The sequence below is a fragment of the Anser anser genome, assembly GCF_964211835.1.
Source record: "Anser anser genome assembly, chromosome: 4".
Taxonomy (NCBI): Eukaryota; Metazoa; Chordata; class Aves; order Anseriformes; family Anatidae; genus Anser; species Anser anser.
In genome coordinates, this window is record NC_139724.1 from 50845395 (window position 1) to 50872407 (window position 27013).

At 38.9% G+C, this 27013-nt stretch overlaps 1 protein-coding gene across 1 annotated transcript in view; it reads left to right on the top strand.

The window, feature by feature from the left end:
• SCFD2 (sec1 family domain containing 2) overlaps positions 1 to 27013 on the top strand; it is a 195428-nt gene that overhangs the window by 44548 nt on the left and 123867 nt on the right. Inside the window, exon 4 of the mRNA XM_083835404.1 lies at positions 8155 to 8330. Within this exon, the coding sequence (XP_083691530.1) occupies positions 8155 to 8330 (176 nt within the window). The remainder of the gene's footprint in view (positions 1 to 8154; positions 8331 to 27013) is intronic.

The window sequence follows — 27013 nt, forward strand, 5'->3', positions numbered from 1 at the left end:
TGTTAAACAGGAGGAGGTCCTGTAGGACTCTTTGAAACTGGACGAAAACCCAAAACACTCTCAGTCCAAGAAATAGAAATTTACTTTAATTGCTGGTATTTATATCTGTGGGGAAGCAGACTGGTTGGAAATAAGATACAGCTTGCTGTACATGTGTTCCATGATATCTTAATTTAATAGGGTGTGTCAGCCACAATGACTGTGTTTTTCATCAGCAAAATTGATCCTGGATATAGGATTGGGAGATGGCAGTTCCAGCATGTGCTTGGCACGCAGCGAAGCCATGTGGCACCTGCATTTTGCTGGAGCTCTGTGGCAGTTGTGGATATCAGCACTAAGTACTTTGTCTCGTGCATCTTTTGAGATGACAGAAAGGACTTCAGAATTTATGCTAAGGATAGAGCTGTCTAGTCAAAAAATGAGTTTGTGGGGGGCAAACTTGAAGAAAATAGTTGAAAATGATGTAGAGCTATAGGAGCAAAGCACCGCTGAGAACAGCCCATGCCGAAGGATTTAAACCAAAAATACAGTGTGTACTGGTGTGCTTGCAGTTCTCTTAAGTGTCTGACTTGAAGTGGAACATGGCAATATAGTAAAACTGGGTGGTTTGCTGAGTGTTTTTTTTTCCAGCATAGTTTAGCCTTATGATTCAGTCTCACAAAGGATGACTAGTTACACAAGAGACACGGTGAATTACATATGTACATACTCATACATCATCTTGTTTTCCATGCATATTTATTTGCTTACCGCCCAAAGTGATTGTTACGGTATTCTCAGCTGCAGAAGTCTTCCAGAGATCATCAGAGAAATAATCAGTCCTGTGAATAACGTACCAAAGAAGAACAATGACCTCCCTCTCACTGGAACAGCAAGCCAAGAACATGATGAAGTACTCAGTGTCTGAAAGCATAAGTCTTAGTGCTAAATGAGGACACGTACAAGCCACCTGAAATCCTTTGGGCATAGTATTTTAAGACAAATAAGTCATTTCATTTCAGTGAGAAGTTTAAAGCATCCAGATGATTCAGCCAAATTTGCAGATTTCAAGTCACTTTATGGTTGCAGTGAACTACTGTTTTCAAGCATTACTGTTTTTCATGTCTGGCGACCTTCTGGCTGGGACTTGGCCTAGGGCTTTGTGTTACTAAACATGGTGGAAGAGGTGAAGAATAAGGTAATGCAGTATGACCATGATAGTCAAGATTAAGATTAGTCCAAGATTAGTCAAGATTAAGAAATGGCTTTGAGAAAATCTGGAATGCCAGTACTTAACTGAGTGTTATGTCAGCACTTGAAAGTTTAAGAGACAGCTACCCCTAAGATGCTTAATTCTGGAAGATTTTACCTATTTATTCAAACAGTTCTGAGATTTGTTTTGATGCTTAGGAGGGCAACTGGGAAATATTGTAGTCAGCAGATAGAAATGATTATTACGTTTTTGTTTATAGTGTATTAAGTCAGAAGAGGATACTGAATGATAGAGTACGTGGAGAAAAAAAAAAGTAATAATGGGTTCAAATGGCCATGCATTTAAACACAAACCTCTGAATGACTAAAATGCAAAATTCTTAATTCATTTCAAGACGCCTAAGTTGTCAGTCCTGTTTGTCAAAGCATTCTGAACGTGCTGGGAAACTGGAAACCCTAGATAATCTAGGAATCATAAATCATAACTTGGGCCCATACATAGGCTTGTGCATTTACATGCTTAGAACTGAAAAACATGATTATTAGAGTTCTTTAATTATATTTCTCCCACTTAACTGATTGCCTTTTGTTTTATGTAAAAATTTTGAAAATAGTGTCAGAACTGATAGTTGTTTTCTGTCAACGGTAACAGCGATGGCAGCAGCTTCCACTACCACAGAACTGTGTATGTACGTGTGGGGTAAAGTGGGTTTCTGGTCCCATGCCTCCTTCAGCTTAGTGACATAAAGAATTCGAGATCTTCAGTTTCTGAACCAGGCACCCTCACCTCATATTCCCATACACTCTGGCCCCACAAATCCACACTGCAACTTCCCACTCCAACCCTTTCTCCCTCATCCAAGAATTCACCCTTCTACACCTATGTCCTCAAACGCCCTGGGTCTACACACCTTCAGATGGCTGACAGGCAAGAGGCCTTGCCTCCCTGAAGGACCATCACTCTGCTGCTCCCGCAGTTGTGAAAGAAAGAAGGCTACAGGTGACCATCAGCCCCAGAGGAGAAGGGCTTGTATTTGTGGGAGATGAGCATACGCTGTTAGAAATAAGCCTGTCACATCTGCTTTCAGTCTGCTCTAAGGTTTAGTGCTCTTCGGGTCCGGAGCCTTCCTTTGGAGAAGTCAGACAGACAGTATCCCATCCTGGCCTACTTTCCGTCTCTCCGAAGTAGGGAGTAGATGATGTTCTTCTCGTTTTTATTAGCAATTCAAGGACTGGGTGACTTTTGAAATTAACTAACCAAAGACTGAGACTGAATTATTTTCATGGTACTTGCTGTTAAAGAGTGATATTGAAATTCATGAAGAAGTACAAAAACATGTTGTGTTAATAAGAATAACATCTGGAAATTACACCAATGTGGAGCCATGAGGGGCGTCATCTGTCCTACTAAATTGCTCTCAGTTTGCAAAATATCAAAATCCCTTGGCAGCACTGTTGCCCAATTGGCCTCGTGGATTTTGAGATCTTTCTACATTCCTCAGGAGTATCCGGCATTGGATGTGAACAGAGGCAAGCTACTGGGAAGGACAGATCTATATTCCTAAAACTATGGATAAAAAAACAGTTTATTTGGAATTTTTCAGCCTTGAAAAAGTCTAGTCTGTGAACATATGTGTTCCAAGATAATTTCTTATTCGGGGCTCTGTCAAGTGAAAAATGGACCTCAGCAGTAGTGCTCCAGCCAGTGAAACTCGAACAGTGTTCTCGCATGAAATTGAACTAATTTTAAAGCTATGCGTATTTGGCGGTTCCTGTAGTCTTGGAAAAGCATCCTCTTATTTATTCAATTGGTCACAAAATGTACTTTCCTCTTTACTTGTTTTCTTGTCCCTGTGGAGATAATTAACTAAGTGTTAGATGAAGAAAGAAGGACTGTATGTTTGGAACAGCGCATTGGTATTTCTGACCTTTGCTCTTTAGACACCTCGTTCATCCGTAAATCTTTACGTTAAAAAAAATACTTTGGGATTCTGAATTTTAAAAAAATTACTAGTAAATCTATCTTGAAAAATAATTATTTTTTGAAGTGATGCCTGCATTATACTACATACGCTGCAGCATTAATTTTAGGTGGAAAAACGTCATAGTGTTGAATTGTGTCTTGATGTCTATACATGCAGTTTGTCTAGTTCACATTTTGTTTAACTTTTGAGGTGAAAGTCTGTCTGTCCCACTCGGGCTACTTTTACTACTGAAAGCCAGACTTTTATCAGATCTTTAACATGGTAAATTGCTGGTAATTTCTGCCTCAGTATATCTAACTTAAACGATCAACTGTACTAGAACTGCTGCTTCCATTCAGTCAGAACACATCATTTGTGAGTGTGGTATTAACTGTGTATTTTCTATGTGGTATAGCGTTGCATATGTTAGTTTTCAGTGCTGCTATCTTCATAATTAATAAAAAAATCATTTGTGTTGACTGTTAATTTTTTTTAATATAAGGTACCACTTCTATAATTTAAAAACTTGGCAAACTGCTCTGTAGTTCTTTTGGGATCTGCCCTAAATCTGAAAAGTTGGAGGTGGAATTTGAAGTCTGTATGTCTCAGTATGTTTGCAAATCAGTTACCTTAGGAGTGAAGGTTTGAAGGGGGCCATTTGTATTGCATTCAGTCTTGTGAGCATTTATGCAACTGCTCGTTATACACCTGTCAAGCCCTGCCTTAGAAAAAGCTAAAATTGTTTGCCTCCACTCTTGTTTCCAGCACTGGAAAATTGATTGATTCAGCAGTATGCTTCTTAATGTCTTGTGCAAATAGATTCATGCATTATTTGTACCCATTGATTTTATTACCAGAGTTGACCCTTGATGTAACCATTTTTCATACTCTTTTTTTGGATGAGGAAGCCTAGCCATTATTAATCTCTTGTGTCATTTCAGGTTGTTACTTCCAATTTACAGCAGACTACAACTCCTAGCCTCAAAATGCAGAATCTTGTACTTTGAACTGTTAGATTTCATCCCATGTATGTTTTTCCAATGCTAAAAGCAATTCAGCTGTCCCTTCTGTTTTTCTCTGTATTAGTAATGTTTCACAGCCTTGTGACAGCACCAGATTTGGCACTGTTTGGTACCCAAATCTGTACTATGTGTACATGTGTGCGCACACAGTCTCGTTTTACCAAGCTCCAGTTAAAATCTTTTCTTTTTGTATGCCTGGTACTTTGCCATCTACTTCTGGAAGTTTCTTAGGTATATTACAATACTTCTAATCCTAATCTTTCCTCCGTTAAATATGTTTATATTGTAGTAAATACTATGCTAAATCCATGTGAGTTATAATTAATTCATTTGTTCTGCGTAGAAAATAGGTTACATATCAGTTTGACATGGTATTCTTTGATAAATGTACTTTATCCTGTTTTCCTCTAGAATGTAATGTGTGGTTTTTTTGAATGCTTGTCCTGAAGTTTTTCATACTGCTGTCATCAGACTAGTAAGGTAGCTATTTTTCACCTTTTCTTAAATATAAATATTTTTATTTTCTGATCTAGTTGATGTAGTAGGTTTAGTACGCGTCTTACCGCTGGCTATTTGTTTTATGTGCAACTTGTTTCAGAACTTGCTTTGCTTTACCTGACTTAAACTGTTGTTGTTTTTTTTTTTTTTAAGTTCTAATATGGTAACCTTGTTGAAATGACCTCATCGTCGTTGGTCATTTCCCACTGCACTGTGGCATGAAACCCAGGGCAGAATAGTTGACTTATTTCCTGGGTCGTGTCTTGATCATTGCATACTGCCAACAGAAAACAAACCTTTATTCTCTTCCTTCTTTAATCTGTCTGTGTAACTTTTATGGTTTATCAAATTTCCTTTACAAGCTCTAAACAAGGTTGGCTTCTTTCCCTGTGTTTCTTAGTGCCTAATTCTAATCTTATAGGATTTCCCTTAATTCTTTCATTGTTTAAATTTGAATTAATTTGGTTTAAACTCAGTTAAAAATATATCATGATAACTTTATAGGTTTTTGCTTCTCTGAATGGTTTCTTCATATACAAGCCTCGCTGGTCTTCATGAGTAAATCTAAAACAGCCTCAGTGACTATTTATAGAAGGAATCTGTTTTTTGCATCCAGTAGTGTTTGGGTAACCACTTTTATTTTTTTATTTTTTTTTCTTTATCTTGGAATTTGATGTTCCTGATCGAGACAATTTTCATGAATTCAACATTATCCCAGAAATCCCTGTATGTATCGACGTGCGACCTGGGTTCAGTAATACTCTCTAGCTCTACCCTGATGAGAATTGTTTTTGTCATCCTTTCCCAAGTGACAGGATTGGATTCTATTATATCCCTGTTACCTCTTCCTTTTTTTTTAATCCTCAGTTTATCAGATCTCTAATGTGCAGAGCTGCCTCAGCACGCTCACTTCCAGCGTTTCCAGGAGAAAACTGGCTCTTCAGTAGTGAGGCTAGTACCTAGTCCATCATGTGTGTGTGACATCCAGACTTCATTCCTCCTGTGACATCCAGTCTCATTCCCTACACTATTTTAATGGTAAAGGTTACTTCTTAGGCAGTATGGAATCTTGGTGTTTGTGCAAGAAAGGTTATCAGTCCTTTAAAATCCCTTAGGGGAAGTTGAGGTCATACTTCTCTTTCTTCCCACAATTTGGAATTAAAAGATGACCAACTACAGCGTAACACAGTCCTCATGAATCAGACCTCTGTGCCCACGCAGACATTTGGACGCTGTGTAGGTGTGGGGTCGCGGAGCATGACCACAACGGAGCATGAAGAGGAGGTGGGAGCAAGGCAAGACAGCATTGCTGCAGTCCTTTCCGCCTGTGGTTGCCATCTCCTGCCTCTGAATCTCTGGATTTGCTTTAGGAGAACAAAAGAACAGTTGAAACATGAAGATGTAGTTGTCATCCGTCTCCTTTTGATTTCATAGGAGATGTGTACTACATAGCAAGACAAAAGGACTTGAAGCAGCAGAGGGGCTTTAAAAAAGAAAGGGCAGCAGCAGAGGGGATGATTGGGGTGGGATTAGATTAAATTTAGTCTGGTTTTGGCTTTGTGCTGAAATCTCCCCCTGTGAGCAAGCAGCAGGGAAGGTGGTGAGGATTTAGGCCTCAGAAAAAGTAATTTATTTGCTGAGTACCACCAATGACTTTCTTAAATTCCTTTCCTCATCTACTGGAATAGTTATATGCATCAAACAGCTGTCCAGGGAGATTTCTGTGTAGAAATTGGCTGGAGCTTTTGAACCCTGGATCTGAGCAGTTCCATGGATATTGTAAATATTACAAATGAGATGCTGGACTCTTCGATGCCAGTAAGTTTTGTTAATTACTTACTAAGGTCAGGATTTCACTTATATTTACATGTGTTGGACCTTCTTTTGGTGGTACTCTGAGGGTGGGAAAGTATTTCAGTGTTTATCTAAAATGGTGCTGAACTGATCCTAGGCTGATCCAGCGATGCATGTGGATTCACTTTCACAAGGAACAACATGGAACAAAACTCCCAAAATTATTTTTTAAAATTGAAATCAGAAGTCTTGAAACATTTTTACTGTTGTGTATGAGGCAACTTCATGTTTTCTCGATTGAAGCAAGTTATCAGTTTTTGAATATGCTGCTATATATCATGAATGCTAAAGGTAATAATGCAGTCATTATCAAAGGTATGCTGCAAGGCCTCATGGGCTGACATTTTCAAATCACCATGTAAATCTGCCTGACACAGCTTTAAAAGAAATAAAACAAGACTGAAAGCTCCAGTGTTTAGTCTAAAAACACACATGGCAGTGGTTGCTATTTTAGCCTATGCGGGCTAACCGTAGAAGCCTTTTGTCAGCTCTCGGGCCTACTGAGCGGTGTCAGCTTGATTTGTGTGTTAATTTGCTGACTTTTCGGTTTGATGCTCTCCGTTAAAATTCACATAAAGACCTTGTGTGTTTTTGTTTTATTTAGCAGCTTTCCCTAATCTAAATGCTCCTCCAAAGACTGCCTGTGGTAACACTGAAGCTAAGAGAAAGCGCTTTCAGCATCGATTCGCTGGTGGAGTCATTTATTCACCACTTATATGATGCTGAAAGGATGGCGGCAGATGGAGAGATTTGTAAATTGATGAAATAACCAAATGCACAGAAGAAACACAGTGGTAGTCTTACGAGATCTTTCCCTGATGAAAAAATACCAAATAAAATGATCAGAGTGGTGTAAGACATGAAACGTCTAGCATCAGCCTAGCCTAGTGCCTTCCTGGCACCAAAGCTTGTTCTGTTTAAGGATTCTCGTCACTCCGTCTCACATATCCCTGCTCTTTAGCTCTGGTTTGCTTGAGGAAGATGACTTGTTACTGGCAGAGGCTGCCAGAAACCAGGAAACAGCCCTGGCCTGGACTATGGTCCAGACTTGCAATTAGGATGGTGTTTTGACACCAGTTTTCCTTGTGTATGGATGGTGTGTGTAATCACCTGTCATAATTTTCGTAGGTTAGATGAGACATTACAGGCGTTCCTCTTTGAAAATGAGCTCCCAGGGGCATTAGTGTCCCCTTCTCCCTGGAGCAGGTGAAATGTCACTTCTAAAATACAAATTGAAGAGTTTAGATGACATTTTAATGTTAGTGGAATAACTGCTGATCCTGTAGTGTTTCTGTGGCCTGAATGACTCCCCTTATGTGCTTTTGTTAAGGAGAGATTCACAGGCCAATGTAGGGGTGCAGGAGTTGTTTCTTTTCAGATAATGGATGAAATTAGGCAGCATTTACTGCATCTCTTAAGCCACAATTTGTGTACAAAGCATCCTGACCTATTTCTTCCATCTAAAGCTCCCAGTGAGTGCAATGAGGCTAGGATCTGGCCCATAGTGGAGAGAGCCTCCAAAGTTCTCTATAACTGATTCACTGTCATTTTAAAATCTAGGTTCACATGCGGCTTTATCAGTATTTGCTACCACTAAATGTTGTGTTCTGTTTTCTTGTCCACAGGTAGAGTCACCCCAGAACAACTGAGCTCATACATCCAGCTTTTCAAAAATAATCTCAAAGCTTTGGAGAACCATTGTGGTCTTCTACAGCTTGTGCTGGCTACAGTCCAGACTTTGAAACACCCCCAGATTTCCAAATGGGACAACTTTCTAGCTTTTGAGAGATTACTTCTGCAGGTATGTACTATGTCAACTTTTTTTTTTACTTAAGTAAAAATGTTATATTTTTTTAAATTCCCATTGAATTCTGTAGCTTGTATTTTTTTTTATGAAGTTTGTAGGATGTCCTGTTAAAAAAGCTGCTATTTATCCTTAGAATGGAAAAGGAATGGGAACTTAGATAGTAAATCTTTTATAGTTTTGTTCTGGAGTAATTCTAGAAACAAAAGGCTAAATGTTAAAGATGAAGTACATAAAACCATCACCCAATTTGGATTGTTCATATCTATATGAAATTTCAAGGTTATACAAATTTTAGCACTGAGTAAGGTAATGATGATTATTACTACCTGTCTGAAGACATGAAGGTAATGTGCCAAATCAAATGCAGAGAAGACTGTTCCTTACTATGTGAGTGTAAGGCTTGTGTAATTTACTAAGCAGATGTAAACACAGTAGCAAATTCCGTGCACAAGAGAGCGAGATTTCTTTTGCTCACAAACATCATCTCTCTGTTTCTCCCACTGCTGTGTTTTTTACAGCATCCTGTTGGTGGCCACAGTAATATTGACATAGCCTTTTGTATTACACTTGGATTTCTCTTGGGAAATTAAGAGCTAGTGGTATTTTGAACTCTATCCTAGTAACCTTTGGAGATGTACTGAACAAAGGAGGAGTTTTTCAAAGAACCTAATAGAGGTAATTTTTGCAAAATTAAGGAAAAGCTCAACACTTTCCTGCCCGTGCTGTTTCTTCTGCAGTCACGTTGCAGGAACCATTTTGTGAAATCTTAACAAGAAGCAAGTCCTCACAAGGTAACTTGTAATGAAGTTAGAGTCAGCCTTAAATAAGTGTATCATGTAGAATTCAACAAAAAATAGATATTTCTTTGGTATAGATCAACTGCCTTTGTCTAGATGTTGCAGACAAACCAACAACCCAACCTTTCATGTGAGTTCTGGCAGCAGTACATAATCTCTGATTCATTGAGAAGACTCAGACCATGCTTTATAGCTCTGTAGTCAGTGAATATTTGGGACTCTCAGGGGAGAAAAATGCACGACTTTAGTACCAAGTTCTTATCTATGTTAATAATAATAAAAATTAAACAAAAAACAACTATTCTCTTTTACAAAGACTGAAATATTTTTGAGTAACATATGCAGCCTTGTTTATTTAAAAAATAAAAAAAAAAAAAACACATCAGGTAAAAGGCATTGCTGCAGCCATTCTTTGTTTTGTCTGGACGGTAGAGCATGGGACTGACAGCCCATAGTCCCCTTCTTTCTGTTGCAGTGACTCATGTCACATAGCTGTCTTCTCTCAGAAGCTGTGTAAGTTCCATCCATTCCAGTCCAGTGTTAGAATCAAAATAAAGCTGCAAGCTCAGCATTGTTTTCACAAGAGCAGACAACTGCCTATAAAAAACATGCCTCAAATCAGCAGGGAGTGGGAAAAACAGAGGTAAAAAACAACCAAACTATATGTTTCATAAAAAAAGAAATGTATAACAACCGTTTATAATTGTACACAGCTTTAGATCATACCCACTGCCTTCCACACATCATATTAAGGTAAAGTATGTTAGCCAAAGCAAACCTTCTAGGCTAACATAATTGTTGCTTAAGAACATGCTCATTTTCAGTAGTTCAAGCAACAATTATTTTGAAATACACAATCTGTACAGCATGTATCCTTTTACTGACTATTCTGAAGATGGAGCCTGAGATGCATTACTTGCTTTTGAGGGCATGGCCTGTCCCTGATCTGTTGACAGAGTCTTGTAGGAAGAGCAAAATACTGAGAGACCCAGAAGACCTCAGAGATTTTCATTAAAAAAAAAAAAAAGCCAAATGAAAACTATAACATTATATTGTGAATGGTTGGTACGTAGCAGTCCACACTAAATTTAATGTCGTGGTAACCTATTCCAGCAGGACTACTGAGAAATTCTTTAGTAGAACTGTTATGTTTCAGATATTTTAAAATAATAAATCTTAAAGGAATCTTCAATATGAAGGAATTGTTTCAACATGAAAGTAGTACTGTTGCTATCCTATATTGGAACCATGTAGAGGACAACTGTTTATGAGAGATCTACTGGGAGAAATATTATTAGACTTTGGGCAATGTAGGAATTCTAGATTTTTCCCTTATGGATGCAGGCCAGACTTCAGCTGATGCCAAAGAAGATAAGCCAGTATAAACAGCCAGTGTTAGGATTCTCAGATTTCCCCCAAAAATAAATTTGCATGTTTTTGGAATTTCTCTCATTACTGAATCTCTCTGATTGGCCTCCCAATTCTCTGCTTAGCCTACATTGTGCTTTCCAAAAAAAAAAAAAAAGACAAACATAAAACACACATACTGCTGACGTTAAAGCCTTAATCTCTTACACTGAACAACCTCTTCCATTTTCCTTCTCTTTTGAACACCTTCTTGATTCTTCATTATATTCAGTGGATATTACAGGTACTCAGTTCTAAACAGTAGATGTAGAAAGTAACCTACTTCTGATATTTTACCGTAATTAAAGATCTGTAACTACATTTTTAGATCTGCGATGTCTTGTACATATCTACATGCTAGCTACGGAGTGGTCTTCTCCTTAACTGGGATGGATGAGTGGTCTGAGAGCAAATTTTGATTTTGATGGGATTATGGCCTTAAACTCAAGGCAAAGTGATTCGTGTGCTGGGTTAAGAGTAATGCATCAGGATGTTCCATCTTGTCAATCACAACTTTTTTCTGTGTTCTGCTGCTCAATCTTGCACATTATGGAGTTCTTACTACCCAGAAGCGTAAAATGTTTTGTGAATTAAAACAGTACGCTTCATTTACCAAGAAGACATAGTGTTTTCCTTTTCTTGAGTTTTTTTTCTCTCTGAATAGTATTTTCCTTTTCTTGAGGTTTTCTTTCCTCCCAAATACTCCCTATGTGACTGCCTTGTTTTCCTTCAAGTGAGGATTCAAACTTTAGGGAGATAATAGGAAGTAAGAAATAGTGTTGTCATCCCACAGTTTTCAGCTCTGTTCAGCTATATCCCCTGTTCTCCTCAAAATTATGGCTTTCATGGAGGTTTATTTAGCAGTAGAGGCCCATGAAATACAAAAACCAAGAAGAAGAGCTCTCTTTGGAGTTGAAACAAAATGTGAGAGTAGAAATATTTGTTGTTTGTCGTTTTTAGCATATATCATTCACAGATGCACTGAGCAGGGATTTCCACCTCCACATTCAGTATAAAAGTACCCAGCAGCACCAGACAGTGTGAATAGGGGGCATGATGTGCCCCAGAGGAAGTGCAGTTCCTCTGTAAAGGGAATTGCTCTGAAAGTCCCCCAGTGGGATGCTGCCTCTTAGAACTGGCTGCATCCTTCTGGCATAATCTTGCTGTCAAGATTTAAGAGTAAAATACTTCTCGTACTGAGTAGTATTCTATTTCATGAATAGCCCCATCCACTCAAGTCCCAAGGTTCGGGATTATTCAGTGCAAGCAAGTTTATCAGACCGTTTCTAAAGTGTCTCATGGAGTACTTGAAATGTATTTCCTTCCAGAGAAAACAGACCTTCTCCAAGCAATGTGAAATTCTACTACTGTCCTCTGCAATGAGACAGAAGAGGGAGGATTTAATTTGATTACAAGTTCCTGTAGGTTGTCATGAGCAAAGACATTCTGCCACGATAAAAACTTTACTCTTATTACTGTCATTTCTGCATGGCAGCAAATTCTGCCAACAGGTCTATCAGTTGGAACCACGTGCCAACCAAACATGTTCTGCATTTAGTCCTTAGCTAATTGCCTGCTGCATGTTTTTACATACAAACCTTTCCATTAAGCTGAGTGGATTTAAATTGCCAGTTCTTGTGTGTACTGTTTGGATCCCACAGTAGAAATTCTAGTTCTGGTGTAGCTGCCTACATAATTGTTGCTTTCCATAACATATAATGAGTAGTAAGAACTCAGACTGAAAGAAAAATGTCTTCTACAATATTATTGGTATTCTTTGCTATATTCCTTACAAACAGCTCATACTTTATCAGGCAGGTTTTTGTTCCAGGACTATTGAAAGCAAAGAGCTATTTTGACCAGAAAAGAATGGGGAAGGGGTGTTTCTTCTTTAGGATGAGGACATTCTGGTTTTTGAGATGTCTCGCTAAACTTCGTTTTAAAACTGCAAATGTACCAGAACCAATTCTTCGTTGATTCTTTGTTGATTGTCATTATAGTGTTGGGGAGGGGATTGTTGCTTCTTGGGGCTTTTTTGTGGCAGAAAGATGTTATACCTGCTGACCAGCAGCTCACAGTTTACTGGAGAATTAGATAGCTTCAGCACTTAGGGGGACACTCCAAAATGTTCAAAGTTTCATTCCATAGGTGAAAAAGCAGAGTGTATACTGGGGACTACATTGCGTTGGTTGGCTAAATGAACTTTATGGTTCACATCCAGCTAAAATCCTTTCAGCTTTCACCTCTTCGAATTGTTTAACTTCTCAGAATTAAAGCCCTTTGAATTGGGACCAAGTCCCCTCCAAGCTTTGACTCCTTTCATTGTCTGAGGTGAGTGCCTTCCTGAGCTGGCCAGTGGTTACATAGCATTTCCCAGCTATGGCACCAGAAATGTCATCAGTGAGTTTGGAAATGACGTGTTTCTAGCAGGACGGCATTGATGACACTGATTTGACATGAAGATGCGCGCAGCCACCTCCTGTTCCTCTTGGACTTGACCTTTTGTTCAGCCTAGCTAGTTCAATAGTGTGTTACTGTTATATTTCTAGTCTCTGTCAGGAATGTTGACTGCTTAGAAAAACAGTGTTGTAATGTCAATTTGCAAGCAATGATTTGATTAGATCTTACAAGATGGGCTGTCACATAACTATATCAAATTAATTCTTAAGCATGAATTCAGTATAGAATGAGAGATATCTATCAAAGGTATTAACTTCTGAAGTTAACTTCCTTGGTTTTAAAGGATGAGTTGCTAATTATTTTTTTTAGATAAGTTTATTTTGTTTGTTTTTCAAATCTGTGCTATCATAGGAAAGAAAATGTAATGATATATCAAAAGTATCCAGAGTTTTTACTAGCTTCTGGTGATAAAATAAGTAGGTCAAATATTCTGATGGTGGAAGCTACATAGGCATACTTACATGGAGAGCTCCTGACGGGATACTATTTTCATATTTAAATGTTCAAATATAATTAGATTTGTTTAATTATAGTTCTATTTTCTCTTTTTTGGTGCTGTAAAATTTGTCAGAAGACTTGCTTTTTGTCCGTAGTGTCATGAGAAACAGAAAATACAGACTTGTTTTTAAGAGAAACAGAAACTTCATGCCAGATGGTCATTCCAATGTTTTTATTTTTCTGTTGGCTTAAAGTGGTTATGAGGTTAATAAAATGACATCATTTTTTCTCCTATGAATATTAGAATGCAAACTCAGAAAAGAGGAGTGGAAAAAAAACAGCAATACAGCTGAATATTTCAAATTGCAGTTAGTGTTTCAGTAGCAAGATGTAATACCTTGGGCATTGATAACCATTCTGTCCTGTGCCTTGATTTTTTTTTTACTGTCTTTTACAAATGCAGCGTAGGCAAGATGCATTACTTAATCAAAGATGACATTATTATTTACTTGCATTTTTGGATATTGCACAATATGATAGGTGTTGTTCAAATATGCATGCCTGCACGGGACTCTGTGCCAAGAGATTTGGAAGCTATAAGACGTCTAGTGGATTTTCCCTGCCCAGAACTCACTGGAGGTTTCAGACCTCTAGACTTTTCTAGATGGTAGTTTGACTCTAAACTGGTGTAAACGAAAAGCTTAAGCATAGCTTCAGGGCTGCTGAAGCAAGCAGATTGATGCAGAGCAGAGAGGAAATAGAAAAGCTTTTGGATTAATTGCTCTTGCTCTGCAAAAGTGATTCATAGTTCAGCTGTAGTGGGAGCTTTATTTCTGCATTGAATAGATTAAGATCAGTAGCATTCCTTGTTATTATTATTTATATTGCTTTAGTCTACATGTAATTTATAATTACGTAGCTCAACTCAGCTCAATAAATTGTCTTTCTGGTGGCCTACAATGTTGGTCGATAAATCTTTTTAGAAGAGATATTTAACAGCATTTGGAAAGAGGATCCATGACATTAGCTGTCTGTAATTAGAGATATTATTCAAAGGGAGAAAAAAAAAAACACATAGTCAATTCATAACATAAAGCTACATATGGAATGAATTGCCTTGGTGGGAGTCTTGCATAGTGCCATGCTGATAGCAAAGGTCATCCTCTGGAATTTGGTACTTTTTTATGAGATTGCAGTTTGGACACTGATACCAATTGTGTCTTACACAGCTAAAGGATCAAATATAATTTGTTGATAACGTCTGAAGAGAAAATAGTCCTTCAGCAAATACCTGCTTAAGCCTCCAAATTATTTACAGTAAGTTCTTACTGCACCATCTGTTTGTTGGGCTTATTCCATTTAAACTGGGAGTCAATTCCAGAACATGTAAGCTCATTTGGATTCTGCTTGTATACATGTCATATTTTTAACTTTCAAAGTATTTTTCCTACATAAAATTCACTTCAAACTTCATGGTCTCACTTAATAACTGTTATATAGAAGCCCCAAAATAGTGTTTCTGCCTCGTATGCCTCTCAGTTCATTTCTTTTACTTGTTCAATGCCTTTAGTGTTCATGATACTGTAAGTTGTTTTTAACTAAAAATCAATTAGTTGTTTTTTTTTTTTTAAAAGCATTTTTTTAAAACAGAAAGTTGTTGGAGGCAACTCAGTGATACGGCAATACAGGTAAATCAGTGGCCTGAATTTGTGGAAATGACAAGCAGTTTGGAGTGTATCTGGGTTTGTGCATCACACTTGGTATTGTATAGCAGAGGAGTTTGTGGCTTACAATTCGTATTCCATGTTCTCAGGGAGGTCAGCTATGGACTGCTTCCCAAGCTCGATGTGCCACAATTAAGACATTCCATCTAGTTTTGTTCAGAATGTATGTATCCTTAGGTATTTTTATATGTATATTTTTTATATAATTATTTGTAATTATATAAAATATAAAATATTATATGTAATATATCATTTATATAGTATACTTCTAGTCACACTAGTTTTCTGTGCATAGAATGTTCTTGGCAGACTACTTTGCAAACAAAATAAAATACAGGTAGGAATTGTTTTAACATTAAATCCTTTTAGAGTGAACAGAAGCTATTTCTACTGACACAATGTATTAATCAGCTGAAAGAAAACTGTTTAAAGTTTTTCAAGCTCTGGCTGACAGGGGGTTAAAATATCTTAAGTGGGGTTACCATATCACATGGGAGTTAAGAATATCTTTTTGTATTCTTGTCAAAGAAATGTGTTTGTGTTTGGTCTGAAAAATTGCAAAGTATTGCTGCTGTGGCTCTCATTTAAAAAGCAAAAACCTCCCTTCCTCATCTTCTGAAAGAGCAAATATTTTATATCCAGATAAGAGTCACGTGAAGACTCTAAAATTAGCATTTAATAAAGAAGTGGCTTTCTTAAGTGAATAAACGTCCACACCAATAAAACTTAAAAAGCCTAGTGGGGAGAGGAGGCTAAGCATACTAAGTCAATGGGAACTGTTAAGTTAATGTTCTGTGTACAAAGATAAAACACTTGCTATAAAAGAATCCTAATATATAAATAATTGTAATGGGAGCCGGTTCTTGGGAGGAAAAAGAACAACAACAAAACACAAAACCAAAAAACCACTACCACTCACACACACGCACGCACACACAATTTTGTTAGAAGTTTAAACTATTCAGTTTTTTTTTCTTGCCAGTTTTCTTTTGAGATACATGTTGGAATCCCATGCCTGTTGGTATCTGTAGCTGTTCTCTATAAGGGTAGGATGACGCTCAACTTGGTACGAACGTTTGACACTGGAGACAGCCATGGCTCTGCCTGTCACTTGCTGTTCTTCCTCCTCTGTGGTTTTTCCCCTGAAAATGTACTATTAACTGTTTACTTGCTGTAAATGACATTAACCAGGCCAAAAAGCAGATGCCCTCAGTCCCTATCAGTATACATGGAGGAGCTACAGAGAGGTGTAATACCAACGTGTTGAAAGACTCACCATTGACTGTTACGTGGATGATTGTGCTCTGGGATGCAAAGCTTCTGCTGTGTACTCCCCCTAAGGCCTTGCTTTGCAGTTTTGTTCATCGTGACACCCATGTTTTTGGATAAAAAGATTTGTTAAGTGCATTTTTTCCCACTCAGCTTGTTACAGTCTAGATTAGAAAAGCAGGATTTTTTTTTGAAGATTATATGTCAGCTTTCTTAGCTAATACTCTTAACTGGATTTGGCCCCTACTATGGGTTCAGAGCAGGGCTGCATTTTTTACCTTTGGGTTTTGTCTGTTCTCGCTAATTACGTTATAGTCTTCAAGGAAATAAGCATTGACTTATTTTTACAGTCCAGGTGAAATCAACACCACAGTGCACAGCACCTTGTTGTTAGACCTTTTCTCATAGGATCTGCGTATTGTTGTGGTTGTTATCTCAAGGGCAATACGCAATCTCTCCTATCTCTTATCTGCAAACCAGTTTGATAGTGCCAGCACTACAACTCTCTGGCTTTGAGTGAGATTACGTTAGTCTGTCCGCTTAGTTTTCCTCATTTTTTTTAGGATATACTTGATCATTTCCTACGAACTGTCAAGGAGAGCGTGGAGAAATAACACAACCAAAAATTAATGAAAACTTTACAGTGGGCGATATCCAAAATTAACAGTGGGGCTGCCATGTCGCATTCTCTCCGTGTCTCCACCTTAATGAGTTGCATATTTCCCCTTCCCCTGGCGCACACACTTCCTTGGATCACAGACATTCTGGGCACATTGTACACACGCACCGAGCTGCTTTTCCCACAGTCTGGGTTGTCTGGGCACAAGTCAGCCCTGCTCTGGAAAGCGGACGGTCCTATTAGCACAGTACTACCCCTAGCTGTAAGCCTAGCCTCTTCATTTGTCTTGTGTCCCATAGAATATGCTAAGGGATTTCTCACCCAGCAAAAAAATAAACTTTGATGAGGCTTGATGTGCCTGTGCAAACATGTTGTTAAGGCTGCTGCCTTCAAATCACAGCTCTTACGCCGTCTGCATCATCCGTTCTTGGTCACGAAGCTCGTTCTTCACTGAAAGCAAACAGTAGGAAAGAAAGAAAGTTCTTAATTTGATTTAGCTTACTTGATATGGAAAAATACAAGGTGTGGTAGTTGCTGGAGTTGTCAGGTCAGCAAAGGCTGACTGGGGCTCAGTCCAGCTATGGAGCCACGGCATAGCTCATGTTATAAACTGTGATACCATTGCTTGTAGGTGTATGGACTTGCTTGATGGATCTTTTGCTCACTTTCAGTAAAGAAGGCTGACTCAGCCCTCCTTGTGGAGGTTAGAAAAGCAGGTCTTGTTCAAAGGCACTGTGCTGACTCAGCCAACAAAATCTTCGTGGAATTTTACCTATGCAAGAGGTGATGATGAATCATTTCTAAAATCAAATCTGGCTTGTCAGAGATCTGCCCGTGTAATACTCATTGCCTTGCATCCTCTTGGAGATGGCTGGTTACCTCTGCTTGAGCAAAGTTCTACTCCTAACTCTTTCCTCTTGGAGAGGTGTAAGATACTGGGATTTAATCAATGTGGTTATTTCTGCCTCTGCTTTCCCACAGGTTATGTGTAGAAACGATTCGATACTAGTATGTGTTTCTCACCCACTCCTGAGGTTACTTGGAAAATGGAGGGAGAATTCTTCTAGTGGTTTCCTTTCTTCAGATTTGCTCCAGACCATGCCTCTTCAACTAAGTTACCTTTTGTTACCTTGAAATTTCAGTAGGGACCTTCTCGATCTAAGGCGGTACCTCCCTGGCACCCACCCCTTTCACCCCATGGCACTGTCTTCGGGTACAAGAACATTAAAGTCAGCATGATACAGGCCTGCAAAAGTGGATTTATGCTGGAAGCTGTCTGCTAGCCATCATGTTCCTAGTTCACAGGAGCAAGAAGGCTCATACAAGGCATGGTAGTGTAACAAGACTCTTGCCTTCTTTGCCACCACCTTCCCCAAAAAAGCAAAAAGAAATACTTGCTCTGTACCTAGAAATGACCTGCATTTGCCTAGTATAAGGCTTCTTTAGCGTTGTTTTCTCTGTGGTTACTCTTTCATATATTTTTGTGTAAGAATGTTTTGTTCATAAAATGTGGTAGGCACAGGAGGAAAAATGCCATGTCACTCTGGATGCGTTTCCCCCATCCCACAGTGTTTGCCTCTGTGCGTCTTTAAAACAACTAGAATATGGTTTTGTGAGTGTTCTCGTGATCTGAAGTAGTCGTGTTGCCTGCAGAAACAAGGGGCACTGTGAATATGTGCGACTTGTACGATATGTTCTAATGAAGTCCGACGGCCCATTTGTGCAGCTGTGTCTAATAAGGCATGAATACAGCTGACTGTATTTACACCCTCACACTCTGTCTGGAGTACAGAAATACTGCCCGTTCACACAGGCAATTCAGTATAGAAATTTAACTTGGACTATTGATGGGAAGTATTTCATAATTTCATAGCAGGTTAAAACATATGGTTGTAGTTACAATAAATAAATGGCTTAGTCCATAAATCATTGCCATTCTGCAGAACTGTCCGGTCGATGTAGGCTTATCCCTCAGGAGAGTGAAATGTAGGTAACAGATAAGTAGTCTGGGCCTCAGCCTGGGGAAGAGAAAACTTTCAAAATCTTTAATTTTGAAATTCGGGGATGTATGTAAGAGAAGAGGAATATGTAATGTGCCAGAGATGAGAAACTCACCAAATATGACTTAATCCTGTCCATCAGTTTCTCTTCTGGTATTTCTTCCCTACCCATGCCCAAGTCTAGGGAAAGTGAAATAGCTGCTAAGCTGCAGGCAGAAAAGCATTCAGACATACTCCAAAGTTTTGTCTGACTTACCTTCTCTTGCTAGTGCTGCCTTTCCTTTATAGTCGAGAAGGGTTGTTCTCTGATAAAATAAGGCTTTATTTTTTTATTATTATTATTTTTAAATCTCTAGTTGACCCTGAATTTCTTAAAGCGGTATTCTTCTGCCACAGAGGAACAAAGATAATGCAGTTAAATTTGAGAAAGTGTAGACAGTGTATGAGGTGAGGTTATCAAATGCTGTAGCTATTAAATGTGTCTGCCCAGAGTGTTGTTTTTCAGTTTTCAATAGGAATAGAATGTGATTACAATAAAAGTTCCCCAAGAGATGCTGGTGTGGGTCCTCAGCTGCTTGTTCACTCACAGAAACTTTGAAAAGGGCTGTGGTGTGCTTGGTGAGCAGACTCCCACTGGTCTGATTTGTATTACTTCTTTCATTTGGAAACTACCTCTTAAAAATTGTTCGTTTGTGGTGCATCTGTTTTAACAGGCATGGTTGTGAGAAAATTCGGAAAGTCTCTACTTGCAGAATAATAATAATTAGGAAAAAAAATATCTTGGTATCATGAAGCACTACCCAAGAATCATTCTCTATAATTAATAGTACCCTTAGCTGGATGAATTAGCCTACCTCCCCTCCGTGTAGGTTTTTGCCCAGTCTGTAGATGGATATTCTGTCCAGGTTATTTCGTTTTTGGAATTACTCAAAGAAATACTCAGGGAGCCAATACACAATGCTCAAGCACCCTGTATTCCACGGTAGCTCTAGAGAGCTCTAGAACAACCCAGGTAGCACCTTCTCTGGGTCGTCTTATCTGCCGTTTCTCCAGTGAGAGATCTTGGTGAGAGGTTTTATTTTGCCAGAATTGTTAGAAAATTTATGATGCTTCTCCACTGTCCCTAGGGAAAAAAATAATAATAATAAAAAAAAATGCTGCTTGAGAATCGAATCTGCCTACTGCAGGAGGGAAATAGTCCTATGCGTCTTTTCACTGCATCCACAGAGATGGCAGCAGATGCACGAAGAAGTAAGCTGCTACTTCAGGGGAGCGCCAGTCACTGATGCAGGCTAACGGTTTTGCACTGTGAGCATATGGGTTTAGTTCCATCTTGTTTGTTGCAGGGAAGAGGCTGAATGTACTGAAAGCACGTGTGCCAACAATTAATTGGTAGGGGGATGACTGCATTTGTTGGCAACCAATGCGTACATAGGGAAGCCCCTATGCATTTCAGGGGCCATAACAGCTGAGAAATATACAAGAAGGATGCAGAACTTCAATGTTTTGCTTCAGGTTCTGATTCTGTCGAAGGTTTGCAGGCTACACTGATGAAACTTTCCTCTCTGAGTTCAGCCTGTGTAAGGCTATCAGTTTGAACTCCCAATGTTGTTAGCATCTGCAAATGGTTTGGTTACCTCTGTGAAATTAATTGTTTCCTAGCATATCGCCGTGTGCATTTGTGTTTTATCCATGGCCTGAGCAAGATCTCTTAGTAGTGATCACTGCTGGAAAATGAACATACTCTTTAGTATCTGATATGTGGACTTAGTGGAGTAAAGATAAGCATGAAGCGTGTGCCCTTTCTCATGCTGTTTCCATTTTATAAGGCAAAGAGGAGACAGTTCTGAGATAGAGTAAAGCACTCTTGCTGGGATCTAGTTATCTTGTCTTTTTCCTGCGTGTGCTGTTCATAGGAATTTTATTTTCATAAAGTATGTAGAGGCAGAGGATACCTTTAAATCTTCTAACTCTTGAATGTTTTCAGTAAGTAGTGCCACAGGAACTCAATTTCCCATACAAAAATACAAAAGCTAGACTGCTGTCTCACACAGGGAGTAACATATTTCACCCAGATGGGCTCTCAGATGACAATGGAAACAGCAACTCGTGGATGACCAGGTGACCTGTTTTTCTGTCCTGAAGAACTAAAAATAATTTACATATTTTTGTTTTTAAAACATTTGCATGTCATCTTGGTGTGATTACTGGCACACGTTGTATTGATTAAACTTTATTGTCGCATTATTCTCTTGCATTCAAGGGCCACATGTGCTTCACATCTGGTGAACATTCAGGGGCCTTTTGAAAAACATCCCCACATTTTTATTCTTGGAAATGTTTATGACAAATATCACGCTCTTGCATCTGCTTCTGCTATTGGTTGCAAACAGGATGCACTAGTCTGGGCCTACCGTCCAGTTACAAAACCACCAAAGATAACATAATACGTTTCCTATTAACCAAAGCGATTAACAGCCTGATTATCTTGTTTGATTAGCTTGTTTGTTTCTTGCACCAGAATGACCAGATGTCTTTGTTCTGCCGAAATCACAGTGCATTGTACTGCACATATTTGTCTTTATGGCTACTTTCATTAGACTAGGCAATGCGGGAAGAAAACTTCTCTGGTTTTTAGGAATGAATAGGAACACTCTTCTATTTATTTCTGCTAAAATATAATTTTGCCTTTGAGGAAAGTACGCCTTAAAAAGTACCGCATGGTATTCGATTTCCAGTCACAAACAACTTAAAACTCTTTGGAAAAAGTTGACCGTTTTCCTACAAATCCTCAGTACTGTTCCGGTTCGTTACATTGCTCAGTGCATTTTATAATGTGACCACATGACTGTTTACCACACTTCATCACGATGACGTTGCATTTAACATGAACCTCTCGTGGTGTGCAATACACCGATTCTGAGCACCATCTGTTTGGAGTATACGGCTCCCCATACCAAATCAGTTGCATGCAAAGGAGATTGCAGTCTGCTTTTCACACATTATTTATTACGTAGGGCAAAGTTAAAAATTGTGATTAGCATCTTCTTACATTTCACCCTTAGGTGCATATAAAATAAAATCTCATTTGGAGGTACCTAAAGCCAAACTCAAACCTGAAACTTGTTTAGCTGGGCTTAGAATGAAGGAGAAAATATTCTCCTGACTCAATAATGAACTTCATTTCTCTTTTGGGACTTGACTTCTGACATAGAGAGAAGGCCAAAATAAAAACCAGAGTAAGCGAGGGCCCCGACTTAAACCTGCTTTTAATTAAGCCTTGTAAAGGAGCTTTTCTGCTAAAACTCTCAGGTTGAAGAGTTCATGCAAAAAAAACTCCCTGTGGCTTATGTACAGCCAAAGTGGGGACATTCAAATACACATTTCTGAACAGTTTCAACCAGAAAAAATGTGAGTAAGAAAGTCCATATCATTTGCTTAATGCAATTTTTAGAAGGCCGCTCCTTTTCTAGTAATCTTTTTTTTTATATTCTGTGTTTCAGTTTAAAGTTTAATGCCAATACAAGATGTTTTGATATTAACAAACATGAAAACTAAATTGCTTTCGTTTCCTTTTTTCCTAATTGCACATAAATCTGACCTAGTTCAGCTGGACACAGAGTACGCTAGAAATGTAATACACATTTCAAATCAGACCTCTTGTGCCAAGGCAAAGGTCAAAGTAATTTTCTTGTTTGTTTGTTTTTAAATGGATTAAATAAATGTAGTTTTACCACAAGGAAAGCGATAGTGCCCATTGCTCGAGTATGGCTTTTAAGTCCACATTTAAATGGAGTAGACAACCCTGTATGGAGCAGCGGAGGGATTATTTCAGAAGTAAAGTTTGCATGGTTTCTGGGCAGACTGATGTTCATTGTGCAAGACTTCTACTAGACTGCTTACACTATCAAACCCAGACAAGAGCTTATAGCACACTAAAATAAAGCTGTGGCTTCAGTGACAGGCTGTAAACAAAAAGGGGCGGGATACGGTTAATGGCAGCACTATAGTGCTAAAGAAAAATAAATAATTCCCTTTTACTTGTAACTGGCAGGAGCCCAAATCCTGAAACATCATCAATCATCCTTGATGACTAGATGAGATCATAAACCAAATGAGGAAAAATAAACTTGAATTTAACTTAAATTGTGATTGGCACAGTAGAAATTAACTCCCCCCCCCCCCCCCCAAAATGTTTTCTTCATCCAAAACATTTCTAATTGCCGCCCTTCCCAACCTTTTTCCCCACCCATTGCTGAACTTCCAAGTGCTCTTTGCTGTTGGAAGATGTCATCCTTTATCCTTCTATGTCTGTTTCAGAACGTGCTTTTAGTTTTTTTTGAGAAGCAAACTGCTTTTGCATCTCTTCCAAAAAAAATTTTAAGTGTAGTCTTCATATTATAAATACCGAACATCACATTATTCATAATCTCATAATTCACCAGTCTACCAGCTGAATAATGTAGCAGGCATGAAAGGCTGAGAAGCTAAGGATATTACACAGACCAGGAGAGCTATTTTAACAAAAATCTGTTGGGGAAAAACTTCCTGAGAAATAAAAGTAAAGTTTCTTTTTCAGTTCTTCACACATCTACAAGTTATTATGAACAAAATACTTTATGGAGTAATTACGTACTGTCAGGAAAATTGACTTGATATTTTAATTTTTACAGCTGTTTATATTTTGCACTGTGATTTTTCACAAAGTTTCTGTATAATATACCTTGAGAGAGAGATTTGTTCTTCATGAGCTGATAGCTTCAAATTTAATAGTTAAGTTCTGGAAGGTTGGAGATCTGGTAGAAATAACACTAAAATTCCTCCAACAGTATGAAATCCCGATGTTGTGAGGTCAGTTTTGAGGCTGGCAAGCTACATCTTTATTTAAAAGATAAAGCAGCATGTCATGAACGTTGCAGTCACACAATAATCATTACCTATTATTTGAGAAGCATAAGACCCTTGGTTGGGAGAATTGGTTTGAAACTTTTTTTTTTCCCCGAAAAGCAATAAGCGAGGAAATTTTGTACTTCCAGATTATTGATTTAAATTCAGTGCTTGAATAAGAGGTGTCATTACATCCTAGCTGTCCAGTGGCACATATGAAATAAGTTGAGAATGTCAGTCTGGTTCTTAGGGGTCTAATTGATGCCAAATTGGCAGAGATTGAGTAGGAAAGGAGCTTGGGCTATCCCGTAACCTCTTGAGCTTTTGCATACTTATTTTATCAGTTGTGTAGATAAGGGCTTTTGCTTCACCGTATTGTCAGTCAGGCCCTTTCTCTAAGATGAAAATAATTAATATAATTATGTAGCTGTGGGCCTGGGTTCAGCCATCCACTATGATATTGGATATTTAAAGTGAAGCTTTGCTGAAAATTAGCTGAGAATTGGGAACAAACTACATGAGTGGTGTTTTAGATAGATAGCATGTTAGTTTTTAGTCCTTAAAAAAAAAAAAAAAGGCATAAATGCTGAGTTAGGATTGCTATGGTTATTTAGCATTGAAATGAGGGACTGCTCATGCTGATTCTATTTATTTATTTGTTTACGTGATACGGTTTTGGGAAAGAGCTATTATAAGCTATTACAGAAGGCTATAACAATGCCCCATTATTTTATGTGGAAAGAAGTTTGTGAGCTGAGAACTTGTGATCTGAGAGGAACATCTTCCGAAGGCTTACTGCTGGTTGCAGTGTAGGAGGGATGCAGCCAAAATGGTATTTTAAATTTTTTCAAGTATACACATTGATTTTTCTTCCTGTGTTGGCAGGAGGTTCAGCACGTGGATAGATGTTTATCCTTTTATATGTGATCATGTCTGTGTAATCATTCTTTCCAGAAAGTGGGGACATGAGTAAAAAGCATTTTGAGACACCCAGTGTAGATTTTACACATGTGGGGGTTTTGATGGTAGTTTGTGAGCACACAAGTGTTTGGATGTGGCAACTGAAGACTTTGTGGCAGTGCCTTGCTGTTTTCAGGAGAGGAAACACTGCCGCCATGCACTAGGATCATACGGCTCTTTTGGGGCCACAGTGTTCCTCTAAAGGACAGATAGCAGAAGATGAGGTGTAATGTGTTGTCCTAGGGTGTGTTGTTTCAATTCTATTTGCCTAAAGTTACCGCATTAATTTCTCAAGTAGTTAGAAATCAAGAGTTAAAAACTTTGTCTTCTTATTTCATGGTATTTTTCAATGAGATTGGTAGCCAAATTGTGGCCAAAGTTAAGAATGAGAACTAGCCAAGTGATTCTTTAGGACCAGTTCTTGATTATTTTTCAGTTAGCTCAGTATTTGCTAGCCTGCACTGAAAAAGCGGGTATAAAATAAAAAGGCTGTACAGTTTCAGAGGAAAGCTACTCACTGCCTTCAGATTCCACCAATACGTGGATCTCAGGATACAGGGAAGTTTGGACATTCCACTAGTCCCAAAAAGTTCTCGAATGAAGAAGTGACTCCTGTCATTGTTCTGGCTTTGCCGTCATCAAAGTTGCCTTTGCTTTCTGGTTTCCATATTCAGAGTTTTGGCTTCAAAGCTTATTCTGAATATCATGGCCACCCCTGCACTCTCTGCAGAGAATGGCGTGAAATTCAGCTTTTACCACTCACTCTTTTCCTTACGTTTTCATTATTATTGGTAGTTTGGTCGTTGTTCAGTTACCTGCTAGTTTACTCTCAGGTTGAACATTTTGCTCGTACTGTGAATTTGTCATTGGACTGTACAATTTAAGATGAGGATTTGCCTTTCTTACCAGGATTTTGATAGCTCCACACCAAAAGTTAGTGGATCTGTATGTATATCTGGAAAGATTTGGCGGACCATGGTATGTTCTGGAAGACAAGGTAAATAATGAACGCAGGCATCTTCCATGAATTCAACTTTTTAGATCAAATATAAGATACTGCTGGTTACTATAAAAATCTGGAGATTTAGCAAGCTGGGTTGTTTTTATGTTAGTAAAAGCAGTAAGAATTAGGGGTAACTGAAAGATTTTAGAAAACTCTTTTGGTTTGCATTTTTTTCTTTTGGTAGCAGCAAGTAGTATTCCCAGTGTTCTTCAGTTTGCCTAGCAAAAGATCACAGAACTTCAATGAGCCACTCTTCTCCTTGTTCCTCTCATGATCCTCAGGGAATCAGGTGCTGGGAGAAGGATGCCAGGAGCTGATTCTGCTGCAGGAATGAGGAACACAAATCACTGTTCTTGGAGTACTCGTCCGCTCGGTCTGAGCGTCCAGATCTGGCAAAGAAAGTTAGTTGGCTTGTCAAAAGGGAGTGAAAGCCATCAAAAGCAGGGAATATAATCTTCGTAGCTTCGTTTTCCCTTTCTAACGCCTCTGCCAAGGATCACCTAAGCCCCAACAAAGTTCTGCTAAATAGAAGAAAGCTGCTGCGCTTAATGTATATGTTTGCCTTCGGTGGCTAATGGAACATTCACGCAGCATATTCAGATCATCTTTCATTTCAGACATGAAGTACATAGCGACTTCTGTTTTTTCCTCGAGGAATTTGGTCTGTCAGGGAAACATCTGGTTTATGTAAATGAGCGAGGAATTCTGTGCATTAGAAGATGATTGCAAAACACTATCTATGGCCTCCGCATCGGTAATTCAGCTACATATTGTAAAAATAAACATTTATACAGATACAAATGCCGTCGCTTTTTCAGTCCTAGGTTCAGCTGAGCGTGTTTTCCTCCCGAGAGTTAGGAGAGAAGGAAAAGGGCAGGCAGAAGCTGGTTCGCCCTGGTCATTTAGCAGCATAAACCCACAGGGGGCTGAGGGCTGGGGCAGGCCGGGCCTGCGGCTCTGCCCCGGCGTGGCAACGCTGCCACCTGCAGGGGCCGGGCCGCCATGCCGGCTCTGGCGCCGGGGGTGGCACCGGGCCTGGCACCGCGGTTGGCACCGGGCTGGCAAGGCCATGGCCCCCCGGGCCATCCCCGCGGCCCCCGGGCAGCCTGGAGG